The sequence below is a fragment of the Calliphora vicina genome, chromosome 4 (genome assembly GCF_958450345.1).
Source record: "Calliphora vicina chromosome 4, idCalVici1.1, whole genome shotgun sequence".
NCBI classification, from domain to species: Eukaryota; Metazoa; Arthropoda; class Insecta; order Diptera; family Calliphoridae; genus Calliphora; species Calliphora vicina.
Window position 1 is genome coordinate 42,578,273 of NC_088783.1, and position 25,634 is coordinate 42,603,906.

Consider the following 25,634-nt stretch of genomic DNA (forward strand, 5'->3'; position numbering starts at 1 on the left):
ATCTTAACTCCACAGTTAACAGTTATTTGTCAACTAAAAATAATAGTTCTCATGAAACTCTTAAAAAAAGAGTTTTTAAAAGCCGTCATAAAAACAACTCATTTGAGGAGTTTTATTTTTTCCGTCATAAAATAAACGTCACTTGAGGAGTTTTATTTAGTTTTAAAAAACTGGTTAATTTGAAAACTGTATTTCTATTGTATTGAATGACGCAAAAATAAATGCAGACTTAAAGTCGCGCAAAGAAAATACAAATAGTGCCTAAAGGTGCACATTTTCAATATATCTATTGTTTTAACTTCATTATTTCAAAAGTAATGCATAGTCATCCGTAAATATTGTCTACAGTTTACATTTAAACTATATCAAATAGATATAAATGCATTACAAATAGTTTATACATAGTATTGATAAAATATTGATATAATAGCTAATGTCTTTACTTAATGATCTAATTAAATATTCTCCTTTATTCTAAGACACAAATTACAAATATTTATTCAAGGTTTTTCTTACTATATAAGTCCCACCCACGATAACAGATATCAAACAGTTGCAGTTGGCAGCCTCAAGTCAAGTGTTTTATCGCCGAATTAAACATGAAGTTCTTATATTCTATAGTTGTGCTGTGGTTTTTGATCGAGGGCTGCAGTGTTCAGGGAAGAGCTTCTTTTGGAGCTTCCAATGTATTCAGTTCATTTAACACTATTGTAAAGGGTATTGGCAAGGAGATTCCCAATGTTTTACTCACACCCCAAGAATTGTTTAAGGCTTCCAAGCAGGTTTTGTTTGGTTTACCCGAGACGGCCGTGTTTAAGACCATTAATCAAGTTTGTAAGTTCAAGAAACATTTTTGGTTACTGTTTTATCTAATGTATATTTTAAGGTTCTGTGTACTTGGCTGCTGATACTATTAATCCTCGCGTAACACCCAATATGGATACAATGTCTTTACGTTTGCGTACACCCTGCGAAGAATTGATATTCCCCTTAAACCAAGCCGAGGAGATTTTAGAAAGTTCTGACTTTGATGTTAACAAAAAGGTGGCTATATTTGTTACCGGTTGGATGTCAGGTTCGGATGCTGGTTATGTCAGCGATATGGCAAATGCTTTTAATTGTAGAGGAGATTATAATTTCTTGGTAAATTTTTAAAAATGTTTGATAATGTAAGAAATTCTGTGTATATTATTTTGTATTTATTTTTTAAGGCCCTAAATTCTTCCGATTCCATTGATACCTTATACACTTGGTCTGCCTTTAATACCGAAGAAGTTGGTCGCCAATTGGCCATAGCTCTTGCCAAACTAGCCGAACAAGTACCAGCAGAAAATATTCATTTAATTGGCCATAGTTTGGGATCCCATATTGTGGGCTATGCCGGCCGTTACTTTACCAGTTATACTGGCTTGAAAGTCTCACGCATCACTGGTTTAGATCCTGCCAATCCCTGCTTTAACGAGGGTGAATCTTTATCCGGCTTGCAGCGTGGCGATGCCGCCTTCATTGATGTTATTCACACAAATCCCGGTGTTTTGGGCAAAGAAAATCCTGTTGGTGATGTTGATTTCTTTGTCGATGGTATGGCTCCCATTAAGCCAGGTTGCACAAGATTTGGTTGCTCCCATGGTCGAGCTTATGAATATTTCACTGAATCTGTTTATCCCGGCAATGAGGATAATTTCCTGGGTGTGCGTTGCACTTCGTTGAGCAAATTGAAAAATGGCTATTGTACGGGCTCTGAATATCCAATGGGCTATGCTGTTCCTTATGATTTGAGGGGTAACTATGTGTTGTCTGCTAATGCCGAAGAACCTTATGGACAGAATAATAATGGTCGGGCTGCTGTGCCAAGTGAGTGTGTGCCAGAGTGCAATTGAATATACGAAACGAATTTTATGTAAATTTGTTAAACTTATGTAAATATTATGTAAATATTAAATGGATAAATGTGTGCATATAAAAATTAATTATTTTTTTATTCTTTTCATTTAAATATTCTTATGCCAATTATGTTTTCGATATGATCAATTGACCTCTAATAACTGTATAGCAAATAGTTCTCCGCGGCTCTTTAGGGGTCTTTATAAACATTCCAGGGGCCACGAAGAACTCAAGAAAACATTAAGCTGTATTCTAATTTATTTTCAATTTTCATTCAACAAAAACTAATGCTCTATAATTGCTTATCTTTGTTACCCACCATCAAAAAAGATGGAGGAGGGGTATAATAATTTTGTCATTCCATTTGTAACACACCGAAATGTTGGTCGTGGATCCAAAAAGTATATATATCCTGGGCAGTCGCGGATCCAGGGAAATCCCCCCCAAAACCAATAAGTTTTAATATAAAAATGAAAAGGGAAATCCCCCCCCCAAAACCAATAAGTTTTAAAATAAAAATTAAAAAAAATTTTAAATAAATTTTACTTTATTCACAATCAACCAAACAAATTATCGAATATCTGGAGATATATTTATTGATAGCAAGGCTGTCGTTAACGGAATAGCGGGTATCTTTATGATATCTAGATTAACCGAGGAATGCCGAGTATCCCTAAATGAGATAGCGATTCATTCTAGGATAACGCTTATATGGGTCCCTGGACACGATGGAAATCTGGGTAAGTTTATAGCAGATGAATTCGCCAAAATGGATGCGATGATGGATGAGGAGCCGATTGATCCCATTACTGGTATTTTCCCTGCAAAATACAAGATCTGCCGAAAGCTGTGGAAGTGGAACCTTCTAGTTTTGTCCGTTAGATAATTCATGTAGCTTCTAGAATGTGGCACTGTGAATATAAATAGGTACATCTAGTTGCAGTCAGTTTAGTTTATCATCGGCGCTGTGGGAGGATTTCCTCCCATTAAATATATTATAGTTTCTTCCGTTACCTACTTGCGCTTAAAATCGAACATGTCCCTCTTTTTTTCTTTACGAGTATCCAATATCTTTCCACAGACCGAAGTTCTGGACAGTTTGCCTCCCGTTTTTTTTACATTCTTGTTCGAAGAGTCTTTTTCCATAGTGGCATGATGCCAAATCGGGCCAGAAATATGAATGAACACCGTAATACATATTTGTGTGCCTGATGTCACAAATGATTGGCTTCTTTTGCCACAACTGCATATGGCTGGTCTCACAAAAAATTTCTTGGGATATTTTGTTTGTTTTTTTTGCTCGGTATTATCCTTGAACAGGTCTTTATAGGGACCAATTTTAGCTACAATCGTAGGTCTTTCTAGGTACCAATTTTAGCTTCAATCGTAGGTCTTTATAGGGACCATTTTTAGCTCCAATCGTAGGTCTTTATTGGGACCAATTTTATCTCCAATCATAGGTTTTTATTGGGACCAATTTTAGCTTCTACCGTAGGTATTTATTGGGACAAATTTTAGTTCCAATCATAGGTCTTTCTAGGTACCAATTTTAGCTTCAATTATAGGTCTTTATAGGGACCAATTTTACCTTCAATCATAGGTCTTTATTGGGACCAATATTAGCTTCAATCATAGGTCTTTCTAGGCACCAATTTTAGCTTTAATCATAGGTCTTTGTAGGGACCAATTTCAGCCTCAATCATAGGTCTTTATAGGTACAAATTTTAGCTTCAATCGTAGGTCTTTATAGGAAACAATTTTAGCTTCAATCGCAGGTCTTTATTGGGACCAATTTTAGCTTCAATCATGGATCTTTCTAGGTACCAATTTTAACGCCATTCATAGCTCTTTATAGGGAGCATTTAACTTTACGCTCTGCTTTTCTGTTAGAAGTGTTCGGTGCACTTCGAAAGAGTTGTTCGACTTCTTTTGCCTTACTAATATCTGCACTTTTTTTCTTTCTGATCCAAGTTTTCTTTCACTGTTCAAGTCTTCCTTATACTGTTTAAAGGCTTTTGACAACAGTGTGACGATGAACCTTCAGATCTTTTGTATTTTTTGAAAGTCCATATCGAATTTTTTTGAAAAGTTTTAATTATTTTTTCACGTACTTTTTTTCGCTGTCCATTTTGCGAAATATCAGTTGAAAACAGGTAAGAAAGTATGGTCGGTCAAGCCCGACCATATACCCTACACCAAGTAAATGAGTAAAAATATTTTTCATTTAAAATATCAATAATATATATTCGTGAGTGATTTTCGAAAGTGGGCCTTATATGGGAGCTATGACCAATTATGGATCGATCACCATAAAATTAGGTCGTGTGATTTATATCTATATGAAAGTTAACTATGTTGAATTTTGTGTGTATACCAACATTTTTAAGCGATTTATGCACGTTAAAGTAATTTTCGGAAGCGGGTCTATATGGGAGCTATGACTAATTATGAACCGATCGTAACAAAATTTGGTGACATGAATTTTGTATATATAAAACTTATTTGGAGCGAAATTTGTGTATATATATATATAAATTAAACATTTATGACCGATAAAGTTCAATTTCGAGAGGACATTTGTATGGGGGCTAGGTGAAATAATGGACCGATTTCAGCCAGTTTCGTCGTTGGGCCGAAAAAATTATATGTACCAAATTTTATCGAAATATCTTTAAAATTGCGACCTGTACTCTGCGCACAAGGTTTATATGGACAGCCAGCCAACCAGCCAGCCAGACGGACGGACATCGTTTAATCGACTCAGAAAGTGATTCTAAGTCGATCGGTATACTTTGAGGTGGGTGTTAGACCAATATAGGGTAAAATTAATGATTTAGAAAAGATAATATTTTTAAAAGCTATCGTGATTAAAAAATAGAATAATTTGTTGGGCCAAAGATAAGTTTTGGCTCTAATAGTGTATATAAGTTTTTTTTGACACACTCTTTATAAAGAAAAAATCTGTTTAAAGGCACGTTTCTATTATATATACAATATCATTCTCTATGAGTAAAGCCAGGGCACACTTAGAAAGGTGACTGCTATGAAACAGCTGATTATTTTTTTTATTCAGTTTGTATTGTCAATTTACTTGTGGTTGTTGTGGCGAAAAATACAACAAACAAAAAAGCAAAAACAACAACAGGCAACTTTGACAGTTCACCTACTTTTTAACAAAAACAAAGTACCTGTTGTTTTTGTATTGTTGTAGTGATGCAGTCACCTTACTAAGTGTGCCCTGAGTAAAGCCATTGGAACTTTTCTGTTGCGACTCGACAACAAAAAACATTGAAATTAAACAGAAAAACAAATTATTTTTTGAAAACAAATAAATAAAAATTGAATTAAAACAAAAACAAATAAACAGAAAGTATGTCTATTTAACAAACAGCCAGACACCATATGTTCAGACTTCATCACACCCATTTAATAAAAGAACGTCACAATTAAACATTTCCAAATTTCTGAAAAATGTTCCAAACAAAATTATTTAAACGACATTTTGCTAATATTCTTATAATTATAAGAGTTAGGAACATTTTTTATACAAAACATTTGGCTTAAACGTATTAAAATAATGAGATATTTTGGAAATTGTATTTAATGAGTTGTGACGGTTTTGCATTAAGTAAGAAATCTATAACCAAATATTAATATTTTCTTTAAATATTTCAAAAATTAAGGGATTTTCTTACTATATAAGACCCACCATAAGTCATACAAAACAGTTACTTAACGAATCAGTCTAATCAACATTATTAAAAATGAAGTTATTATATTCAATAGCTCTGCTGGGATTTTTAACACTGGGAACAGCAACTATTGGAACTTCTGATTTATTGGGTTCATCTGTTGTCCAGGAAATTCCCAACGTGATACCACCACCTGAAGATTTGTTTACAGCGTCAAAGGAAATTTTATTTGCTTTGCCTGAGACGCTCATATTTGACACCATTAGTAAATTATGTATGTAAATTTATATACATACATATGTATGTAACATATTTTTGGCTGATTTTTTAAAAATGTACATGTCTTTTTTTTAGGTGACATGTACAGGGCTTCTACTATCGATCGTCCTCTCATAACAGCTGATTTCGATTCAATGAGTTTACGTTTGCACACACCCTGTAAAGAGTCAAGTTTCCTTTTAAACAATGCCGAGGATATTTTAGAAAGTCCCGACTTTGATGTTAACAAAAAGGTGGCTATATTTGTTACCGGTTGGATCTCAAGTTCGGAAGCGGATTATGTCTTTGAGATGGCCAATGCTTTTAATTGTAGAGGAGATTATAATTTTCTGGTAAGTTTTTCAGAATATATGTGTAAAATAACATATATGTATGTATAACTGAGTAGAGTGTTTTCAGGCATTAAATTCTTCCGATTCCATTCAAACTTTATACACTTGGTCGGCCTTTAATACCGAAGAAGTTGGTCGCCGTTTTGGCAAAGCTCTTGCGAAACTATCTGAAGTAGTACCTGCAGAAAAAATCTATTTAATTGGTCACAGTTTAGGATCCCATATTGTGGGCTATGGTGCTCGTTACTTTACCAATTATACTGGCATGAGTATTTCACGTGTTACTGGCTTAGACCCCGCCAAACCCTGCTTTAATGAGGGTGAATGCTTAGCTGGCTTGCAGCGGGGTGATGCTGAGTTCGTCGATATTATTCACACAAATCCCGGTGTTTTGGGCAAAGAAAATCCTATTGGGGATTGCGATTTTTATACCGAAGGTTTGGATCCTATTAAGCCCGGCTGTAAAATGTTTCCTTGCTCTCATTTGCGTGCTTATGAATATCTCACTGAAACGATTTTTCCCGGTAATGAGCAGAACTTTCTGGGTGTGCGTTGCACTTCGCTGATGGATGTGAAAAGCGGTTTTTGTAATGGTCCCGAATATCCAATGGGTTTTGCTGTGTAATTACTTCTTGTCCGTTAATGGTGAGAAACCTTATGGACAGAATTGTAATGGACGGCCTGCAGTGCCAAGTCAGTGTGTGCAGGTGTGTGGATGAAAAAACTAATAAATTTTATATTAGAATTAATGATTAATATGATTTTTAAATTTATTGTAATTTTTATACGCAGATGTTTGTAACGCCCAAAAATATTAGTCTAACACCCACCTTAAAGTATACCGATCGACTTAGAATCACTTTCTAAGTCGATTAAACGATGTCCGTCCGTCCGTCCGTCTGGTCGGCTGGCTGGCTGTCCATGTAAACCTTGTGCGTAGAGTACAGGTCGCAATTTTGAAGATATTTCGATCAAATTGGGTACATATTATTTTTTCGACCCAAGGACCAAGCCTATTGAAACTGGCTAAAATCGGTCCATTATTTCACCAAGCCCCTATACAAATGTCCTTCCGAAATTGGACTTTATCGGTCATAAATGTTTAATTTATAAATGTATCTCCACAAATTGCGCTCCAAATAAGTTTTATATACACAAAATTCATGTCACCAAATTTTGTTACGATCGGTCCATAATTAGTCATACCTCCCATATAGACCAGCTTCCGAAAATCACTTTAATTAATAATAAACAAATAATAGCCATATATTGGCCAATATTTTAAGATGAATCAACAAAATCTGTAACTTAAAAAAATATCATTAAACATAATAAAATATCCATAAACATTAAGCAAATGTAATATATTTTTCGCATATTTGCTCATTTTGTAGCTGAAAAAATATAAATGAAATTGAAATTATATCTTTCAAGCCTTCTAGATTTAAATTGAAAACATAAAATATGAACAAAATCTTAATATTTAAGAAACTATATATAAATGTTATGAATTGAAATCAAATCATAATATTTATGTTGAAACTTTTTTCTGTATAAAATGTATGTGTTAAAATTGAATTATTATTATCCTAGTAAAAACTTTGGTCATGTCGAGGGCAAGTTTAAATATGTAAATTATCCAAATTTACTTTGAAAATCAGTCATCAATTCGATAGGATTTTTTTTCATTTAGACCTATTAATTATATATTTGGAAAAGTATATTTAGAAACTGAGAAATCAACATGCTGATGCTTTTACGACCCATTGATGGGTAAAGTAGGAAAATAAGAGAGATATGTTGATGTATTATGTGAATGTTCGTAAGTAATTCCGAAAGATGATTTCAACAATCGGACAGACGGCAGTTGCTAAATCGACTCCGCTCCGTAAAGTGTTCCCTACTAGAAAAAGTAAGTTTGACTGCAGCCAGTTTTTTTATAAAAAATGGATCATTACTTGAGAGAACAATGCATTATTGAACAATATTTAAAAATAATGGCGATGAAGCCAAACATTCATAGGGATTTCTTATTAACGATCTGTGATATTTTTAGATTTTTCAAAAAAATTGATATTTGGAGGGAAATAGGAATGATCACTGATTATTGTCGTTTTTACCCTAGGACCTCTTATTAACGATCTATGAGCGATTTTAGATTTTCCATCGATATTTGTAGGAAATTAAAGATATGAGTGAATTTAGACTTTTCTTATATATATGAGTGATCACAGATTATATTACTTTTTCTGCTATTTTTATACCCTTCAGCTTCGTGAGAAGGGTATATATAAGTTTGTCATTCCGTTTGTAATTTCTACATTTTTCATTTCCGACCCTATAAAGTATATATATTCTGGATCCTTATAGATAGCGGAGTCGATTAAGCCATGTCCGTCTGTCTGTCTGTCTGTCTGTCTGTCCGTCTGTCTGTCTGTTGAAATCAGTTTTCTGAAGACCCCAGATATCTTCGGGATCCAAATCTTCAATAATTCGGTCAGACATGCTTTCGAGAATTTTGCTATTTAAAATCAGCAAAATCGGTCCACAAATGGCTGAGATATGAGGAAAAAACCAAGACAACCTCTATTTTTGACCTATTTTTTACCTATATCTGGATTACTAAGACATTAATATAGACAATATGGATATCTAATGATAGATATTTCAAAGACATTTGCAACGACGTATATAAGAATATAGTAAGTTGGACCTACAATGGGTCAAAATCGGGAAAAAAAATTTTGAACCCGAATTTTTTTTTTAAAAAAAAAAAAAATTTAAAAAACAAAAAAAAAATTTTTTAAATTTTAAAAAAAAAAAATTTAAATTTAAAAAAAAAAAAAAATTTAAAATTTAAAAAAAAAAATAATTAAATTTAAAATAACAATCGAAAAATTTTTTTTTTCAAATAATTCAAAAAACAACTGGAAAAAAAATTAAATTTTGTTTACCTAAAAATATTTAAAATTTTGAAGTATAATTTGGTGAAGGGTATATAAGATTCGGCACAGCCGAATATAGCACTCTTACTTGTTCTTATTAATGATATACAAGTGATTTTAAATTTTTCATATAAAAATCGATATTTGGTGGGAAATATGAGTGATCACAGATTATTGCTTTTTTTCGTATAGGACCTCTTATTAACGATCTTTGAGTGATTTCAGATTTTTCATATAAAAATCGATATTTGGTGGGAAATATGAGTGATCACAGAATATTGTCCCATTTCCTCTAGGTCCTCTTACTAACGATCTACAATAGATTTTAGATTTTTCATACAAAAATCGATATTTGGTGGGAAATATGAGTGATCACAGATTGTACTTTTTCGCTCTATCGCTCTATGAGTGATTTTAGATTTTTCATATAAAAATCGATATTTGGTGAAAATGTTAGTGATGGCAGATTATTGTCCCATTTCCTGTAGGACCACTTATAAAAGGACCACTTATACCACTCTACAAGAGATTTTAGTTTTTTCACATAAAAATCGATATTTGGCGGGAAAAAGGAGTGACAACACATTATTGTCTACTTCCTCTAGGACCTGCTATTGACGATCTTTGAGCGATTTTAGTTTTTTCATATAAAAATCGATATTTGGTGTGAAATATAAGTGATTACAGATTATTGTATTTTTTCCTCTAGGATCTCTTATTACCGATCTATGAATGGTTTTAGATTTTTCATATAAAAATCGATATTTGTTGGGATATAAGGGTGATCTCAGATTATTGTCCCATTTCCTCTAGGACCTCTTATTAGTTTTTTATGAGTGATTTTAGATTTAGCATATAAAAATCAGTATTTGGTGGGAAATATGAGTAACATATTATTGTCTAATTCCTCTAGGACCTCTTATTAACGATCTACAAGTGGTCTATGGACCTCTTATTAACGATCTATGAGTGATTTTAGATTTTTCATATAAAAATCGATATTTGGTGGGAAATATGAGTGATCACAGATTATTGTCCTCTTTCGTCTAGGACCTCTTATTAATGATCTACAAGTGATTTTATATTTTTCATATAAAAATCGATATTTGGTGTTAAATTTGAGTGATCACAGATTATTGCCTTTTTTTTGTCTAGGACCTCTTATTGACGATCTACAAGTGATTTTCGATTTTTCATATAAAAATCGATATTTGGTGGGAAATTTTAGTGATCACAGATTATTGCTCTTTTTCGTCTATAATCTCTTATTAACGCTCTATCAGCGATTTTAATTTTTCATATTAAAATCGATATTTGGTGGGAAATATGAGTGATCACAGATTATGTCCCTTTTTCGTCTAGGACCTCTTATTAACGAGATATGAGTGATTTTAGATTTTCCATATAAAAATCGATATTTGGTGGGAAATAAAAGTGATCAGAGATTATCGTCCCTTATCCTCTAATACCATTTATTGACGATCTACAAGTGATTTTAGATTTTTCATACAAAAATCTATATTTAGTGGGAAATAAAAGATATCCAAATTAAGTGGGCGAATTAATATGAATTTTAACAAAATCGTAAAGGATACAAATTGCAAAATCTCTTTTTGGGTAAATAAAATTTTGAATAATTTGAGTACAACGTCGCGAAGACTGAAAAAATTCAATTTTAAATTAATTTAAATTGTGGGTTTTCCTTTTCAATTAGAGTTGCATATTTTACTGTAACTATTGGTTTATCTCTACTCTTTACAGAATGAGGAATCGTCATTCATAAATCTTATCTATTGATAGACTGATGAAAAACGACATAGTTAACTGTCATTTAATGTTGATGGCTTAAATGAGCAATGGGTAAAGATATTGTGTAAATTTCAGATTTTTCCTTCTGTGTATTCTATATAATTAGCTATATATGCCATATCTCTAGAATAAATATTTAGTTTACGTAACATGTAATCTAATTACTTCACTTCATTCCAAGACACAAATTGCAAATAATTATTTATGGGATTTTCTTAATATATAAGCCTAACAGTAAGAGATACCAAGCAGTTGCCCATCGGATCAGTCAAGTTAAGCGTTTTATTTGATTTCCGAATTGAAAATGAAGTTGTTTTATTCTATAATAGTTTTTTGGTTTCTGGCACAAAGCAGTAATGCCCAAGGGGAAGCTTCCGATTTATTGGATTCTTTTGGCACCATTATTGAAGGACTTGGCGTAGAAATTCCCAAAATAATACCAACACCCCAAGAGTTGTTTAATGTTTCCAATCAAATCTTAATTGGTTTGCCCGAGAGGGCTATAGCTCAGACATTAAATCGATTGTGTAAGTTCAACTTTAAAATGATGATGTATAAGTAAACAAATGTTATAAATATTTAATATCCTTTTAAAGGTTCTTTGTACTTGGCTGCTGATACTATTAATCCTCGCATAACACCCAATATGGATACAATGTCTTTTCGTCTACGAACCCCCTGCAAAGAATTGAGTTTCTCCTTAAGCAAGGCCGAGGATATTTTACAAAGTCCTGACTTTGATGTTAACAAAAAGGTGGCTATATTTGTCACCGGTTGGATGGCAAGTTCGGATGAGTACTATGTGACCGATATGGCAAATGCTTTCCTTTGTAGAGGAGATTATAATTTCTTGGTAATTTTTTGAAAATACTCATAAATTGTGACATAATTTTTTTGAAAATTGTTTAAGGCTTTAAATTCTTCCGATTCCATTGATACTCTATACACCTGGTCAGCTTATAATACCGAAGAAGTTGGTCGCCAAATGGCTAAAGCTCTTCAGAAACTACTTAAGCAAGTACCGATTGAAAACATCCATTTAATAGGCCATAGTCTAGGAGCACATATTGTGGGTTACACTGGTCGTTATCTTACCAATTATACCGGCTTAAATATGACACGCATTACTGGTTTGGATCCCGCCAATCCGTGTTTTAACGAGGGTGAATCTTTATCCGGCTTGCAGCGTGGCGATGCTGATTTCATCGATATTTTGCACTCAAATCCCGGTGTGTTGGGTAAAGCAAATCCTGTTGGTGATTTGGATTACTATGCCGGAGGTTTGGCTCCTATTAAGCCAGGTTGCAGCAAATTAGTTTGTTCTCATAGTCGTGCTTATAAATTCTTTATTGAGTCTGTCTATCCCGGCAATGAGGAGAATTTCCTGGGCGTACGTTGCACTTCGTTGACCAAATTGAATGATGGCTTTTGTAATGGCCCTGCATTTCCAATGGGTTATGCTGTTCCTCGTGATTTGAAGGGTAATTACTTTTCGGCTGTCAATGCCGAGGAACCATATGGACAGAATAATAATGGTCGGCCTGCAGTGCCAAGTCAGTGTTTGAACTTATGTCTATCAGGAAAGTAATTAATTATCTTTTATATAAATTTATTAAATATGCATATTAAATAAAGATATCTCTATATATTATACATTGCAAATTAAAGGAGTATTCTGAAGATTCAATCAAGGTGGGTATTCAAGAGGGAAAACGGAAAGTTGGCACTTTTTATAATAGAACTTTTCTAATATTAAAATAAATGGACTTAGCAAAGGCAAGAAGCAAAGATAGGGGATTAATGGATTTTTTTCCTTGTAATGTTACCAATGGTACTTTTTAAATTAAGAGGAACGAAATTGAAATATTGTTTTGATGCTGAAAATTAACTCTTTTCAGTTAATAACGCTCTATGAGTGATTTTTCATATACAAATTAGTGATCACAGATTATTGAATTTTTTCCTCTAGAACATCTTTTTATGGATCTGCAAATGATTTTAGACTTTTCATATAAAAATCGATATTTATTGGGAAATATGGGTGATCACAGATTATTGCCCTTTTTCGTCTAGGACCTCTTATTAACGATCTATGAGTGATTTTAGATTTTCATATAAAAATCGATATTTGGTGGGAAATATGAGTGATCACAGATTATTGCCCTTTTTCGTCTAGGACCTCTTATTAACGATCTATGAGTGATTTTAGATTTTCATATAAAAATCGATATTTGGTGGGAAATATAAGTGATCACAGATTATTGCCCTTTTTCGTCTAGGACCTCTTATTAACGAAATATGAGTGATTTTAGATTTTTCATATAAAAGTCGATATTTGGTGGGAAATATGAGTGATCACAGATTATTGCCCTTTTTCGTCTAGGACCTCTGATTAACGATCTATGAGTGATTTTAAATTTTCATATAAAAATCGATATTTGGTGGGAAATATGAGTGATCACAGATTATTGCCCTTTTTCGTCTAGGACCTCTTATTAACGATCTATGAGTGATTTTAGATTTTCATATAAAAATCGATATTTGGTGGGAAATATGAGTGATCACAGATTATTGCCCTTTTTCGTCTAGGACCTCTTATTAACGATCTATGAGTGATTTTAGATTTTCATATAAAAATCGATATTTGGTGGGAAATATAAGTGATCACAGATTATTGCCCTTTTTCGTCTAGGACCTCTTATTAACGAAATATGAGTGATTTTAGATTTTTCATATAAAAGTCGATATTTGGTGGGAAATATGAGTGATCACAGATTATTGCCGTTTTTCGTCTAGGACCTCTTATTAACGATCTATGAGTGATTTTAAATTTTCATATAAAAATCGATATTTGGTGGGAAATATGAGTGATTACAGAATATTGTCCCATTTCCTCTAGGACCTCTTACTAACGATCTACAATAGATTTTAGATTTTTCATATAAAAATCGATATTTGGTGGGAAATATGAGTGATCATAAATTATCGCTCTTTTTCGTCTAGGACTTCTTATTAACGATCTATGACTGATTTTAGATTTTTCATATAAAAATCGATATATGGTGGGAAATATGAGTGAACACAGATTATTGCCCTTTTTCGTCTAGGACCTCTTGTTAACGATCTAGGAGTGATTTTCATATAAAAATCGATATTTGGTGGGAAATATGAGTGAACACAGATTATTGCCCTTTTTCGTCTAGGACCTCTTGTTAACGATCTAGGAGTGATTTTCATATAAAAATCGATATTTGGTGGGAAATATAAGTGATCACAGATTATTGCCCTTTTTCGTCTAGGACCTCTTATTAACGAAATATGAGTGATTTTAGATTTTTCATATAAAAATCGATATTTGGTGGGAAATATGAGTGATCATAAATTATCGCTCTTTTTCGTCTAGGACTTCTTATTAACGATCTATGACTGATTTTAGATTTTTCATATAAAAATCGATATATGGTGGGAAATATGAGTGATCACAGATTATTGCCCTTTTTCGTCTAGGACCTCTTATTAACGATCTATGAGTGATTTTAGATTTTCATATAAAAATCGATATTTGGTGGGAAATATAAGTGATCACAGATTATTGCCCTTTTTCGTCTAGGACCTCTTATTAACGAAATATGAGTGATTTTAGATTTTTCATATAAAATCGATATTTGGTGGGAAATATGAGTGATCACAGATTATTGCCCTTTTTCATCTACGACCTCTTATTAACGATCTATGAGTGATTTTAGATTTTCATATATATATAAAATCGATATTTGGTGGGAAATATGAGTGATCACAGATTATTGCCCTTTTTCGTCGAGGACCTCTTATTAACGATCTATGAGTGATTTTAGATTTTCATATAAAAATCGATATTTGGTGGGAAATATGAGTGATCACAGATTATTGCCCTTTTTCGTCTAGGATCTCTTATTAACGAAATATGAGTGATTTTTAATTTTTGTATAAAAATCGATATTTGGTGGGAAATATGAGTGATCACAGATTATCGCTCTTTTTCGTCTAGGACCTCTTATTAACGCTCTATGAGTGATTTTAGATTTTTCATATAAAAATCGATATTTGGTGGGAAATATGAGTGATCACAGATTATTGCCGTTTTTCGTCTAGGACCTCTTATTAACGATCTATGAGTGATTTTAAATTTTCATATAAAAATCGATATTTGGTGGGAAATATGAGTGATTACAGAATATTGTCCCATTTCCTCTAGGACCTCTTACTAACGATCTACAATAGATTTTAGATTTTTCCTATAAAAATCGATATGTGGTGGGAAATATGAGTGATCACAGATTATTGCCCTTTTTCGTCTAGGACCTCTTATTAACCATCTATGAGTGATTTTAGATTTTCATATAAAAATCGATATTTGGTGGGAAATATGAGTGATCACAGATTATTGCCCTTTTTCGTCTAGGACCTCTTATTAACGATCTATGAGTGATTTTAGATTTTTCATATAAAAATCGATATTTGGTGGGAAATATGAGTGATCACAGATTATTGCCCTTTTTCGTCTAGGACCTCTTATTAACGAAATATGAGTGATTTTAGATTTTTCATATAAAATCGATATTTGGTGGGAAATATAAGTGATCACAGATTATTGCCCTTTTTCGTCTAGGACCTCTTATTAACGAAATATGAGTGATTTTAGATTTTTCATATAAAATCGATATTTGGTGGGAAATATGAGTGATCACAGATTATTGCCCTTTTTCATCTACGACCTCTTATTAACGATCTATGAGTGATTTTAGATTTTCATATATATATAAAATCGATATTTGGTGGGAAATAGAGTGATCACAGATTATTGCCCTTTTTCGTCGAGGACCTCTTATTAACGATCTATGAGTGATTTTAGATTTTCATATAAAAATCGATATTTGGTGGGAAATATGAGTGATCACAGATTATTGCCCTTTTTCGTCTAGGATCTCTTATTAACGAAATATGAGTGATTTTTAATTTTTGTATAAAAATCGATATTTGGTGGGAAATATGAGTGATCACAGATTATCGCTCTTTTTCGTCTAGGACCTCTTATTAACGATCTATGAGTGATTTTAAATTTTCATATAAAAATCGATATTTGTTGGGAAATATGAGTGATTACAGAATATTGTCCCATTTCCTCTAGGACCTCTTACTAACGATCTACAATAGATTTTAGATTTTTCATATAAAAATCGATATTTGGTGGGAAATATGAGTGATCATAAATTATCGCTCTTTTTCGTCTAGGACTTCTTATTAACGATCTATGACTGATTTTAGATTTTTCATATAAAAATCGATATATGGTGGGAAATATGAGTGATCACAGATTATTGCCCTTTTTCGTCTAGGACCTCTTGTTAACGATCTAGGAGTGATTTTCATATAAAAATCGATATTTGGTGGGAAATATGAGTGATCACAGATTATTGTCCCATTTCTCTAGGACCTCTTACTAACGATCTACAATAGATTTTAGATTTTTCCTATAAAAATCGATATGTGGTGGGAAATATGAGTGATCACAGATTATTGCCCTTTTTCGTCTAGGACCTCTTATTAACGATCTATGAGTGATTTTAGATTTTCATATAAAAATCGATATTTGGTGGGAAATATGAGTGATCACAGATTATTGCCCTTTTTCGTCTAGGACCTCTTATTAACGATCTATGAGTGATTTTAGATTTTCATATAAAAATCGATATTTGGTGGGAAATATGAGTGATCACAGATTATTGCCCTTTTTCGTCGAGGACCTCTTATTAACGAAATATGAGTGATTTTAGATTTTTCATATAAAATCGATATTTGGTGGGAAATATAAGTGATCACAGATTATTGCCCTTTTTCGTCTAGGACCTCTTATTAACGAAATATGAGTGATTTTAGATTTTTCATATAAAATCGATATTTGGTGGGAAATATGAGTGATCACAGATTATTGCCCTTTTTCATCTACGACCTCTTATTAACGATCTATGAGTGATTTTAGATTTTCATATATATATAAAATCGATATTTGGTGGGAAATAGAGTGATCACAGATTATTGCCCTTTTTCGTCGAGGACCTCTTATTAACGATCTATGAGTGATTTTAGATTTTCATATAAAAATCGATATTTGGTGGGAAATATGAGTGATCACAGATTATTGCCCTTTTTCGTCTAGGATCTCTTATTAACGAAATATGAGTGATTTTTAATTTTTGTATAAAAATCGATATTTGGTGGGAAATATGAGTGATCACAGATTATCGCTCTTTTTCGTCTAGGACCTCTTATTAACGATCTATGAGTGATTTTAAATTTTCATATAAAAATCGATATTTGTTGGGAAATATGAGTGATTACAGAATATTGTCCCATTTCCTCTAGGACCTCTTACTAACGATCTACAATAGATTTTAGATTTTTCATATAAAAATCGATATTTGGTGGGAAATATGAGTGATCATAAATTATCGCTCTTTTTCGTCTAGGACTTCTTATTAACGATCTATGACTGATTTTAGATTTTTCATATAAAAATCGATATATGGTGGGAAATATGAGTGATCACAGATTATTGCCCTTTTTCGTCTAGGACCTCTTGTTAACGATCTAGGAGTGATTTTCATATAAAAATCGATATTTGGTGGGAAATATGAGTGATCACAGATTATTGTCCCATTTCTCTACGACCTCTTACTAACGATCTACAATAGATTTTAGATTTTTCCTATAAAAATCGATATGTGGTGGGAAATATGAGTGATCACAGATTATTGCCCTTTTTCGTCTAGGACCTCTTATTAACGATCTATGAGTGATTTTAGATTTTCATATAAAAATCGATATTTGGTGGGAAATATGAGTGATCACAGATTATTGCCCTTTTTCGTCTAGGACCTCTTATTAACGATCTATGAGTGATTTTAGATTTTCATATAAAAATCGATATTTGGTGGGAAATATGAGTGATCACAGATTATTGCCCTTTTTCGTCGAGGACCTCTTATTAACGATCTATGAGTGATTTTAGATTTTCATATAAAAATCGATATTTGGTGGGAAATATGAGTGATCACAGATTATTGCCCTTTTTCGTCTAGGACCTCTTATTAACGAAATATGAGTGATTTTAGATTTTTCATATAAAAGTCGATATTTGGTGGGAAATATGAGTGATCACAGATTATTGCCGTTTTTCGTCTAGGACCTCTTATTAACGATCTATGAGTGATTTTAAATTTTCATATAAAAATCGATATTTGGTGGGAAATATGAGTGATTACAGAATATTGTCCCATTTCCTCTAGGACCTCTTACTAACGATCTACAATAGATTTTAGATTTTTCATATAAAAATCGATATTTGGTGGGAAATATGAGTGATCATAAATTATCGCTCTCTTTCGTCTAGGACTTCTTATTAACGATCTATGACTGATTTTAGATTTTTCATATAAAAATCGATATATGGTGGGAAATATGAGTGAACACAGATTATTGCCCTTTTTCGTCTAGGACCTCTTGTTAACGATCTAGGAGTGATTTTCATATAAAAATCGATATTTGGTGGGAAATATAAGTGATCACAGATTATTGCCCTTTTTCGTCTAGGACCTCTTATTAACGATCTATGAGTGATTTTAGATTTTCATATAAAAATCGATATTTGGTGGGAAATATAAGTGATCACAGATTATTGCCCTTTTTCGTCTAGGACCTCTTATTAACGAAATATGAGTGATTTTAGATTTTTCATATAAAATCGATATTTGGTGGGAAATATGAGTGATCACAGATTATTGCCCTTTTTCATCTACGACCTCTTATTAACGATCTATGAGTGATTTTAGATTTTCATATATATATAAAATCGATATTTGGTGGGAAATATGAGTGATCACAGATTATTGCCCTTTTTCGTCGAGGACCTCTTATTAACGATCTATGAGTGATTTTAGATTTTCATATAAAAATCGATATTTGGTGGGAAATATGAGTGATCACAGATTATTGCCCTTTTTCGTCTAGGATCTCTTATTAACGAAATATGAGTGATTTTTAATTTTTGTATAAAAATCGATATTTGGTGGGAAATATGAGTGATCACAGATTATCGCTCTTTTTCGTCTAGGACCTCTTATTAACGCTCTATGAGTGATTTTAGATTTTTCATATAAAAATCGATATTTGGTGGGAAATATGAGTGATCACAGATTATTGCCGTTTTTCGTCTAGGACCTCTTATTAACGATCTATGAGTGATTTTAAATTTTCATATAAAAATCGATATTTGGTGGGAAATATGAGTGATTACAGAATATTGTCCCATTTCCTCTAGGACCTCTTACTAACGATCTACAATAGATTTTAGATTTTTCATATAAAAATCGATATTTGGTGGGAAATATGAGTGATCATAAATTATCGCTCTTTTTCGTCTAGGACTTCTTATTAACGATCTATGACTGATTTTAGATTTTTCATATAAAAATCGATATATGGTGGGAAATATGAGTGAACACAGATTATTGCCCTTTTTCGTCTAGGACCTCTTGTTAACGATCTAGGAGTGATTTTCATATAAAAATCGATATTTGGTGGGAAATATGAGTGATCACAGATTATTGTCCCATTTCTCTAGGACCTCTTACTAACGATCTACAATAGATTTTAGATTTTTCCTATAAAAATCGATATGTGGTGGGAAATATGAGTGATCACAGATTATTGCCGTTTTTCGTCTAGGACCTCTTATTAACGATCTACAAGTGATTTTAGATTTTTCATATAAAAATCGATATTTGGTGGGAAATATGAGTGATTACAGATTATATCCCTTTTTCGTCTAGGACCTCTTATTAACGATCTACAAGTGATTTTAGAATTTTCATATAAAAGTCGATATTTGGTGGGAAATATGAGTGATCACAGATTATTGTCCTTTTTCGTCTAGGAGCTCTTATTAACGATCTATGAGTGATTTTAGATTTTTCATATAAAAATCGATATTTGGTGTTTAATTGGACTATACGTCTTTGAAAATGGGGCTGGTTAAGCTGATACTTGTGCTCGATATTGCAACAGTTATTTCCGCCAAAGTCGGTTATTGAAGATGGAAATTGTAATGTTGAAAATTACAAATTGGGTTCTGAATTTAGGCTAAAATTGGTGGCTTTTAAATATATAAAGGCATAATAAATGGTTTGCTTGGATTAATCATTGAAGGTTGAATTATGGAATTTACAAGGGAACCAAAATGGACTATAACTCAAAAATTTTGTAGTATTGTAAAAAGCCTTTGACCTCTATTCGTGATGATAAGAATACGAATATGAGGTAATTACATTTTATAAAATAAGTTTAAAACCTTCCAGACGATACCACATTAGTTAAAGTCGGACAATGCGTTCTAAAGTCACAGATGATGTAGTAGAGCTGATACACCAATTTTGTAAACGTCAGTTTGACGAATCTGTATAAAGTTATTCGATCATGAACATTGTTAATTTTCAGAACCCCAAGATGTCCAAATTAAGAGGGCTATGAACCATATATGGGTCAGCTAAAAAAAGAAGAAATGATCTGAATTGTCACAAAATCGTAAAAGATAAAAATTGCAAAATCTCTTTTTGGGTCAATTAAATTTTACAGCAACGATAAACGTCGCGACGCCTAAAAAAATTAAATTTTAAATTAATGTAAATTGTGGGTTTTCCTTTTCAATTAGAGTTGCATATTTTACTATAACTATTGGTTTATCTCTACTCTTTACAGAATGAGGAATAGCTATTCATAAATCATATCCATTGATACACTGATGAAAAACGACATAGTTAATTGTTAAATGGTAAACCAAACGTTGATGGCTTTAGTAAGCAATATCTTTAGACAAGATATTGTGTAAATTTCAGATTTTTCTTTAGCAGATTTTTCCTTCTGTGTATTCTGTACAATTACCTATATATGCCATATCTTTAGAATAAATATTTTGTTTACGTAACATGTAATCTAATTACTTCACTTCATTCCATAAATAATTATTTATGGGATTTTCTTAATATATAAGCCTAACAGTAAGAGATACCAAGCAGTTGCACATCGGATCAGTCAAGTTAAGCGTTTTATTTGATTTCCGAATTGAAAATGAAGTTGTTGTATTCTATAATAGTTTTTTGGTTTCTGGCTCAATGCAGTAATGCCCAAGGGGAAACTTCCGATTTATTGGATTCTTTTGGCACCATTATTGAAGGACTTGGCGTAGAAATTCCCAAAATAATACCAACACCCCAAGAGTTGTTTAATGTTTCCAATCAAATATTAATTGGTTTGCCCGAGAGGGCTATAGCTCAGACATTAAATCGATTGTGTAAGTTCAACTTTAAAATGATATTGTATAAGTAAACAAATATTTAATATCCTTTTAAAGGTTCTTTGTACTTGGCTGCTGATACTATTAATCCTCGCATAACACCCAATATGGATGCAATGTCTTTTCGTCTACGAACGCCCTGCAAAGAATTGAGTTTCTCTTTAAGCAAGGCCGAGGATATTTTACAAAGTCCTGACTTTGATGTTAACAAAAAGGTGGCTATATTTGTCACCGGTTGGATGGCAAGTTCGGAAAGGTCCTATGTGACCGATATGGCAAATGCTTTCCTTTGTAGAGGAGATTATAATTTCTTGGTAATTTTTTGAAAATACTCATAAATTGAGAGATAATTTTTTTATAATTTTTTAAGGCCCTAAATTCTTCCGATTCCATTGATACTCTATACACCTGGTCAGCTTATAATACCGAAGAAGTTGGTCGCCAAATGGCTAAAGCTCTCCAGAAATTACTTAAACAAGTACCGATTGAAAACATCCATTTAATAGGCCATAGTCTAGGAGCACATATTGTGGGTTATACTGGCCGTTATCTTACCAATTATACCGGCCTAAATATGTCACGCATCACTGGTTTGGATCCAGCCAATCCGTGTTTTAACGAGGGTGAATCTTTATCCGGCTTGCAGCGTGGCGATGCTGATTTCATCGATATTTTGCACACAAATCCCGGTGTGTTGGGTAAAGCAAATCCTGTTGGTGATGTGGATTACTATGCCGGGGGTTTGGCTCCTATTAAGCCGGGTTGCAATCAGTTTGGTTGCTCCCATGGTCGAGCTTTTGAATATTTCACTGAGTCAGTCTATCCCGGCAATGAGGAGAATTTCCTGGGCGTACGTTGCACTTCGTTGACCAAATTGAATGATGGCTTTTGTAATGGCCCTGCATTTCCAATGGGTTATGCTGTTCCTCGTGATTTGAAGGGTAATTACTTTTCGGCTGTCAATGCCGATGAACCATATGGGCAGAATAATAATGGTCGGCCTGCAGTGCCAAGTCAGTGTTTGAACTTGTGTCAAGCAGCAAAGTAATTAATTATCTTTTATATAAATTTATTAAATATGCATATTAAATAAAGATATCTCTATATATTATATATTGCAAATTAAAAGGAGTATTCTAAAGATTCAAGATACCAATAAAGATAAAAATAAAGAAAAAACGGGAGAAAAATAATAAGCAATACATTTAGATAAGTTTGTTCCTCAGTAAATAATTTAATTTCATCACAGAAAGTTGGAGGAATTCCAGCAATTCCAACCTTATTAGGACCCTTTCGAATTCAAGGGGCATAACGGCAAGTTACTTTACTTTTTATAATTGTGCTTTTGTAATATTAAAATTGATAAAAGCGAGAAACAAGGACAGGGGGTTAATGGAACTTTTTTCCTTGTAATGGTACCAAAAAAGATACCCTTTTATTTCTTCTAATGGTATATTTTAAAGTTTTTATTAATAATGAACTTAGAAAATTAAATTTAACAAATAAAAGAATGACTGAATGGTGAATTTTCTGTACATTTTTAAAGTTTTATAATAATGAACCTAACATGAAATTTGGCTTATATCGTCATGTTTAAGTTTGAATCCACAAAGGACTTTATGTTATTTTTTCTTTATTTTTATGATACTTTTTGAATATTTTTTAATAAAGTATTGTTCACTTAAAATCCGGTCGCACTTAAGCTTAATATCTACATAAAAGAAAATGCGAATTCATAATGTTCAAGCATAAATTTAATCTTATTTATTAGCAATTATGAATATTCAAATAACTATTTAAATATCTTTATTTTTAATAAAAATTCGAGTTTTTGACTTGATGGTACCCATTAACTTTTGCACAACTTTTCGGTCCATCTGTGCTGCATATTTATTGCCAGCGGATAAAATTTTTTTATTGTCGATAATAGCGCTTCCATTTTTTATACCCTACACCACCATAGTGGGTAGGGTATTATGCGTTTATGCAGATGTTTGTAACGCCCAAAAATATTAGTCTAATACCCACCTTAAAGTATACCAATCGACTAAGCGATGTCCGTCCGTCCGTCTGGTCGGCTGGCTGGCTGTCCATGTAAACCTTGTGCGCAGAGTACAGGTCGCAATTTTGAAGATATTTCGATCAAATTCGGTACATATAATTTTTTCGGCCCAAGGACGAAGCCTATTTAAACTGGATGAAATCGGTCCATTTTTTCACCTAGCCCCCATAAAAATGTCCTTCCGAAATTGGACTTTATCGGTCATAAATGTTTAATTTATAAATGTATCTCCACAAATTCCGCTCCAAATAAGTTTTATATATACAAAATTCATGTCACCAAATTTTGTTACGATCGGTCCATAATTAGTCATAGCTCCCATATAGACCTGCTTCCGAAAATCACTTTAACGTGCATAAATCGCTTAAAAATGTTGGTATACACACAAAATTCAGCATAGTTACCTTTAATATAGATATAAATCACACGACCTAATTTCATGGTGATCGGTCCATAATTGGTCATAGCTCCCATATTAGGCCCACTTCCGAAAATCACTCAAAAATATAAATTATTGAAATTTTAAAAGAAAAATGTTTTTGCTCTTTTACTTAGTGTAGAGTATTAGTATGGTCGGTCAAGCCCGACTTGTTTTTATTTTAGCTTTGACGATAGCCCTATATTTTTCAATTGGCTGAATTCCGAAGTCATAGTTGTAGACGTTACAAACGGAACATTCTTAAGACCGCAACTACAAATAGCTTGTCAGAATAACGCTTGGTTTGTTTAGAAAGTCATGGCAAAAGAAAACAAAAATCTTGCCACTAGTTTTTTTGTAAAAAGCGTCTACAGTGCAATCGGATTTTATGTGAGCAATGCTTTAACCCTTTGTCGGTACTTATAAGTACCATAACAATAATAAGCTTACAAAATGAAAACAAAACATATTTCGACTCTTTTTGCCCAAAAGTACTTTGAAGTACACTATCATCTTTGGAATAATATATTTTTTTTTGTCTATTGGCAAAGTCGATTACCCAGAATAACGGTGAATTATTTCATGTTCTCATTGTGGTGTTAATTTATGTTGAAATGACAGAAAATACTGTTTCGTAAAATACCATAAAATAGACTTGTAATTGAATATTTTATAAAAGTTACATAATTAATCAATATATTAATAAAATGTAAACAAAAATATATGAGTTTTTCTATCTTTTGGCTGATGCCGACCCAACGGTACCAGATTCCTTTCGGATATTTGCAGGTCCCTTTCGGTACCTTACAGGTCCTCCACAAAGTTAAAATTTTGTAAATAACTTCCTGAAGTCCTTATTTTCAATATTTCATAAAAAATATAACTTTTTCAACGATTTAAAGCCTTGGTCCTCAAGGGGTTAATATAGATGTAGTTTTGTAAAATTTCCAATTATATTGCAGAATTTTCTAATTGTTTTTCAGAATTTTCCAATTGTGTTTCAGAAATGTCCAATTTTTAATTTATACTTAAAAAATTTCTAATTGTATTTCAGAATTTCCCATTGTTTTTTAGAAATTTCTATTTCAGAAATTTCCATTGTTATTGTTATTAGAATTTTCTGAAATACAATTGAATGTTTCTGAAATACAAGTGAAAGCTTCTGAAATTCATTTAGAAATTTCTGAAATATAAATGGAAATTTCTGAAATTCAATTATAGAATTAAATACAATTTGAAATTTCTGAAATTTAATAAGATATTTCTGAAATACAATTGGAAATGGTGTAGTATTGGCCGTAGACAAAATCTCTTTTGTGGTGGTGAGTATAAAAATTGAGGTTTTATATTCGAATATGGTTGGCACTTGAATAATTTTTCTAACAAAATTACCTAGATAACGTATGATTGGCATACATAGATGCAAAATGAAATAAATTATTTAAGATATTTCACAATGTTAAAATTTATTCAATTAAAATAAAATATTTCAGTAATTCTATATAATTCTATAGAAATAATACAGCATTTAAGTAAACTGTCCTCTAAAGACTAAAAAAAATCAATCAATATTTATAAATCAACAAATAAATTAAGTAAACTTATGTGGAAAACAAAAACTCACATTAAAATTTAACATAATTACAATTTATTCCTGTTGTTGTAAAGACTCTAGAAAATTCAGGACCTGGAAAAAATAATTTAAAATTTATAATGAATTTTCTCTAGGGAGAATCCACATCAAAACGGATAGAAAACAGCTATTTTCGGATTTGTCATCTTCGATATTAATAAAATTTACCACACATATTACGGTTGCTAAGGGT

At 32.2% G+C, this 25,634-nt stretch overlaps 3 protein-coding genes and 1 pseudogene across 3 annotated transcripts; all 4 read left to right on the forward strand.

Annotated features, from left to right (window-relative positions):
- The first annotated feature begins 553 nt into the window (after positions 1–553).
- Positions 554–1,970, forward strand: LOC135957661 (vitellogenin-1-like). The gene is made up of 3 exons (XM_065508444.1): positions 554–834; positions 887–1,143; positions 1,212–1,970. Exons 1-3 carry the CDS (start codon positions 600–602, stop codon positions 1,878–1,880), a joined length of 1,161 nt encoding a protein of 386 aa, XP_065364516.1. The 5' UTR covers positions 554–599; the 3' UTR covers positions 1,881–1,970.
- A 3,655-nt stretch (positions 1,971–5,625) lies between these two features.
- Positions 5,626–6,921, forward strand: LOC135957522 (vitellogenin-1-like; annotated as a pseudogene).
- A 4,284-nt stretch (positions 6,922–11,205) lies between these two features.
- LOC135957521 (vitellogenin-1-like) lies at positions 11,206–12,557 on the forward strand. The gene is made up of 3 exons (XM_065508288.1): positions 11,206–11,468; positions 11,538–11,794; positions 11,852–12,557. The coding sequence occupies exons 1-3, from the start codon at positions 11,246–11,248 to the stop codon at positions 12,527–12,529; spliced, it is 1,158 nt and encodes a 385-aa protein (XP_065364360.1). The 5' UTR covers positions 11,206–11,245; the 3' UTR covers positions 12,530–12,557.
- An 8,504-nt stretch (positions 12,558–21,061) lies between these two features.
- Positions 21,062–22,450, forward strand: LOC135958021 (vitellogenin-1-like). Its single transcript, XM_065508886.1, has 3 exons — positions 21,062–21,325; positions 21,386–21,642; positions 21,699–22,450. The coding sequence occupies exons 1-3, from the start codon at positions 21,103–21,105 to the stop codon at positions 22,374–22,376; spliced, it is 1,158 nt and encodes a 385-aa protein (XP_065364958.1). The 5' UTR covers positions 21,062–21,102; the 3' UTR covers positions 22,377–22,450.
- The last annotated feature ends 3,184 nt before the right edge of the window (positions 22,451–25,634 follow it).

Bases quoted from the DNA above. Each gene is read 5' to 3' on its own strand.
- LOC135957661 (XM_065508444.1), top strand. From the start codon at position 600: ATGAAGTTCTTATATTCTATAGTTGTGCTGTGGTTTTTGATCGAGGGC. The intron at 835-886 runs GTAAGTTCAAGA...GTATATTTTAAG, and splicing joins TAAGACCATTAATCAAGTTT to GTTCTGTGTACTTGGCTGCT. The intron at 1,144-1,211 runs GTAAATTTTTAA...TTATTTTTTAAG, and splicing joins GAGGAGATTATAATTTCTTG to GCCCTAAATTCTTCCGATTC.
- LOC135957521 (XM_065508288.1), top strand. From the start codon at position 11,246: ATGAAGTTGTTTTATTCTATAATAGTTTTTTGGTTTCTGGCACAAAGC. The intron at 11,469-11,537 runs GTAAGTTCAACT...ATCCTTTTAAAG, and splicing joins TCAGACATTAAATCGATTGT to GTTCTTTGTACTTGGCTGCT. The intron at 11,795-11,851 runs GTAATTTTTTGA...AAATTGTTTAAG, and splicing joins GAGGAGATTATAATTTCTTG to GCTTTAAATTCTTCCGATTC.
- LOC135958021 (XM_065508886.1), top strand. From the start codon at position 21,103: ATGAAGTTGTTGTATTCTATAATAGTTTTTTGGTTTCTGGCTCAATGC. The intron at 21,326-21,385 runs GTAAGTTCAACT...ATCCTTTTAAAG, and splicing joins TCAGACATTAAATCGATTGT to GTTCTTTGTACTTGGCTGCT. The intron at 21,643-21,698 runs GTAATTTTTTGA...TAATTTTTTAAG, and splicing joins GAGGAGATTATAATTTCTTG to GCCCTAAATTCTTCCGATTC.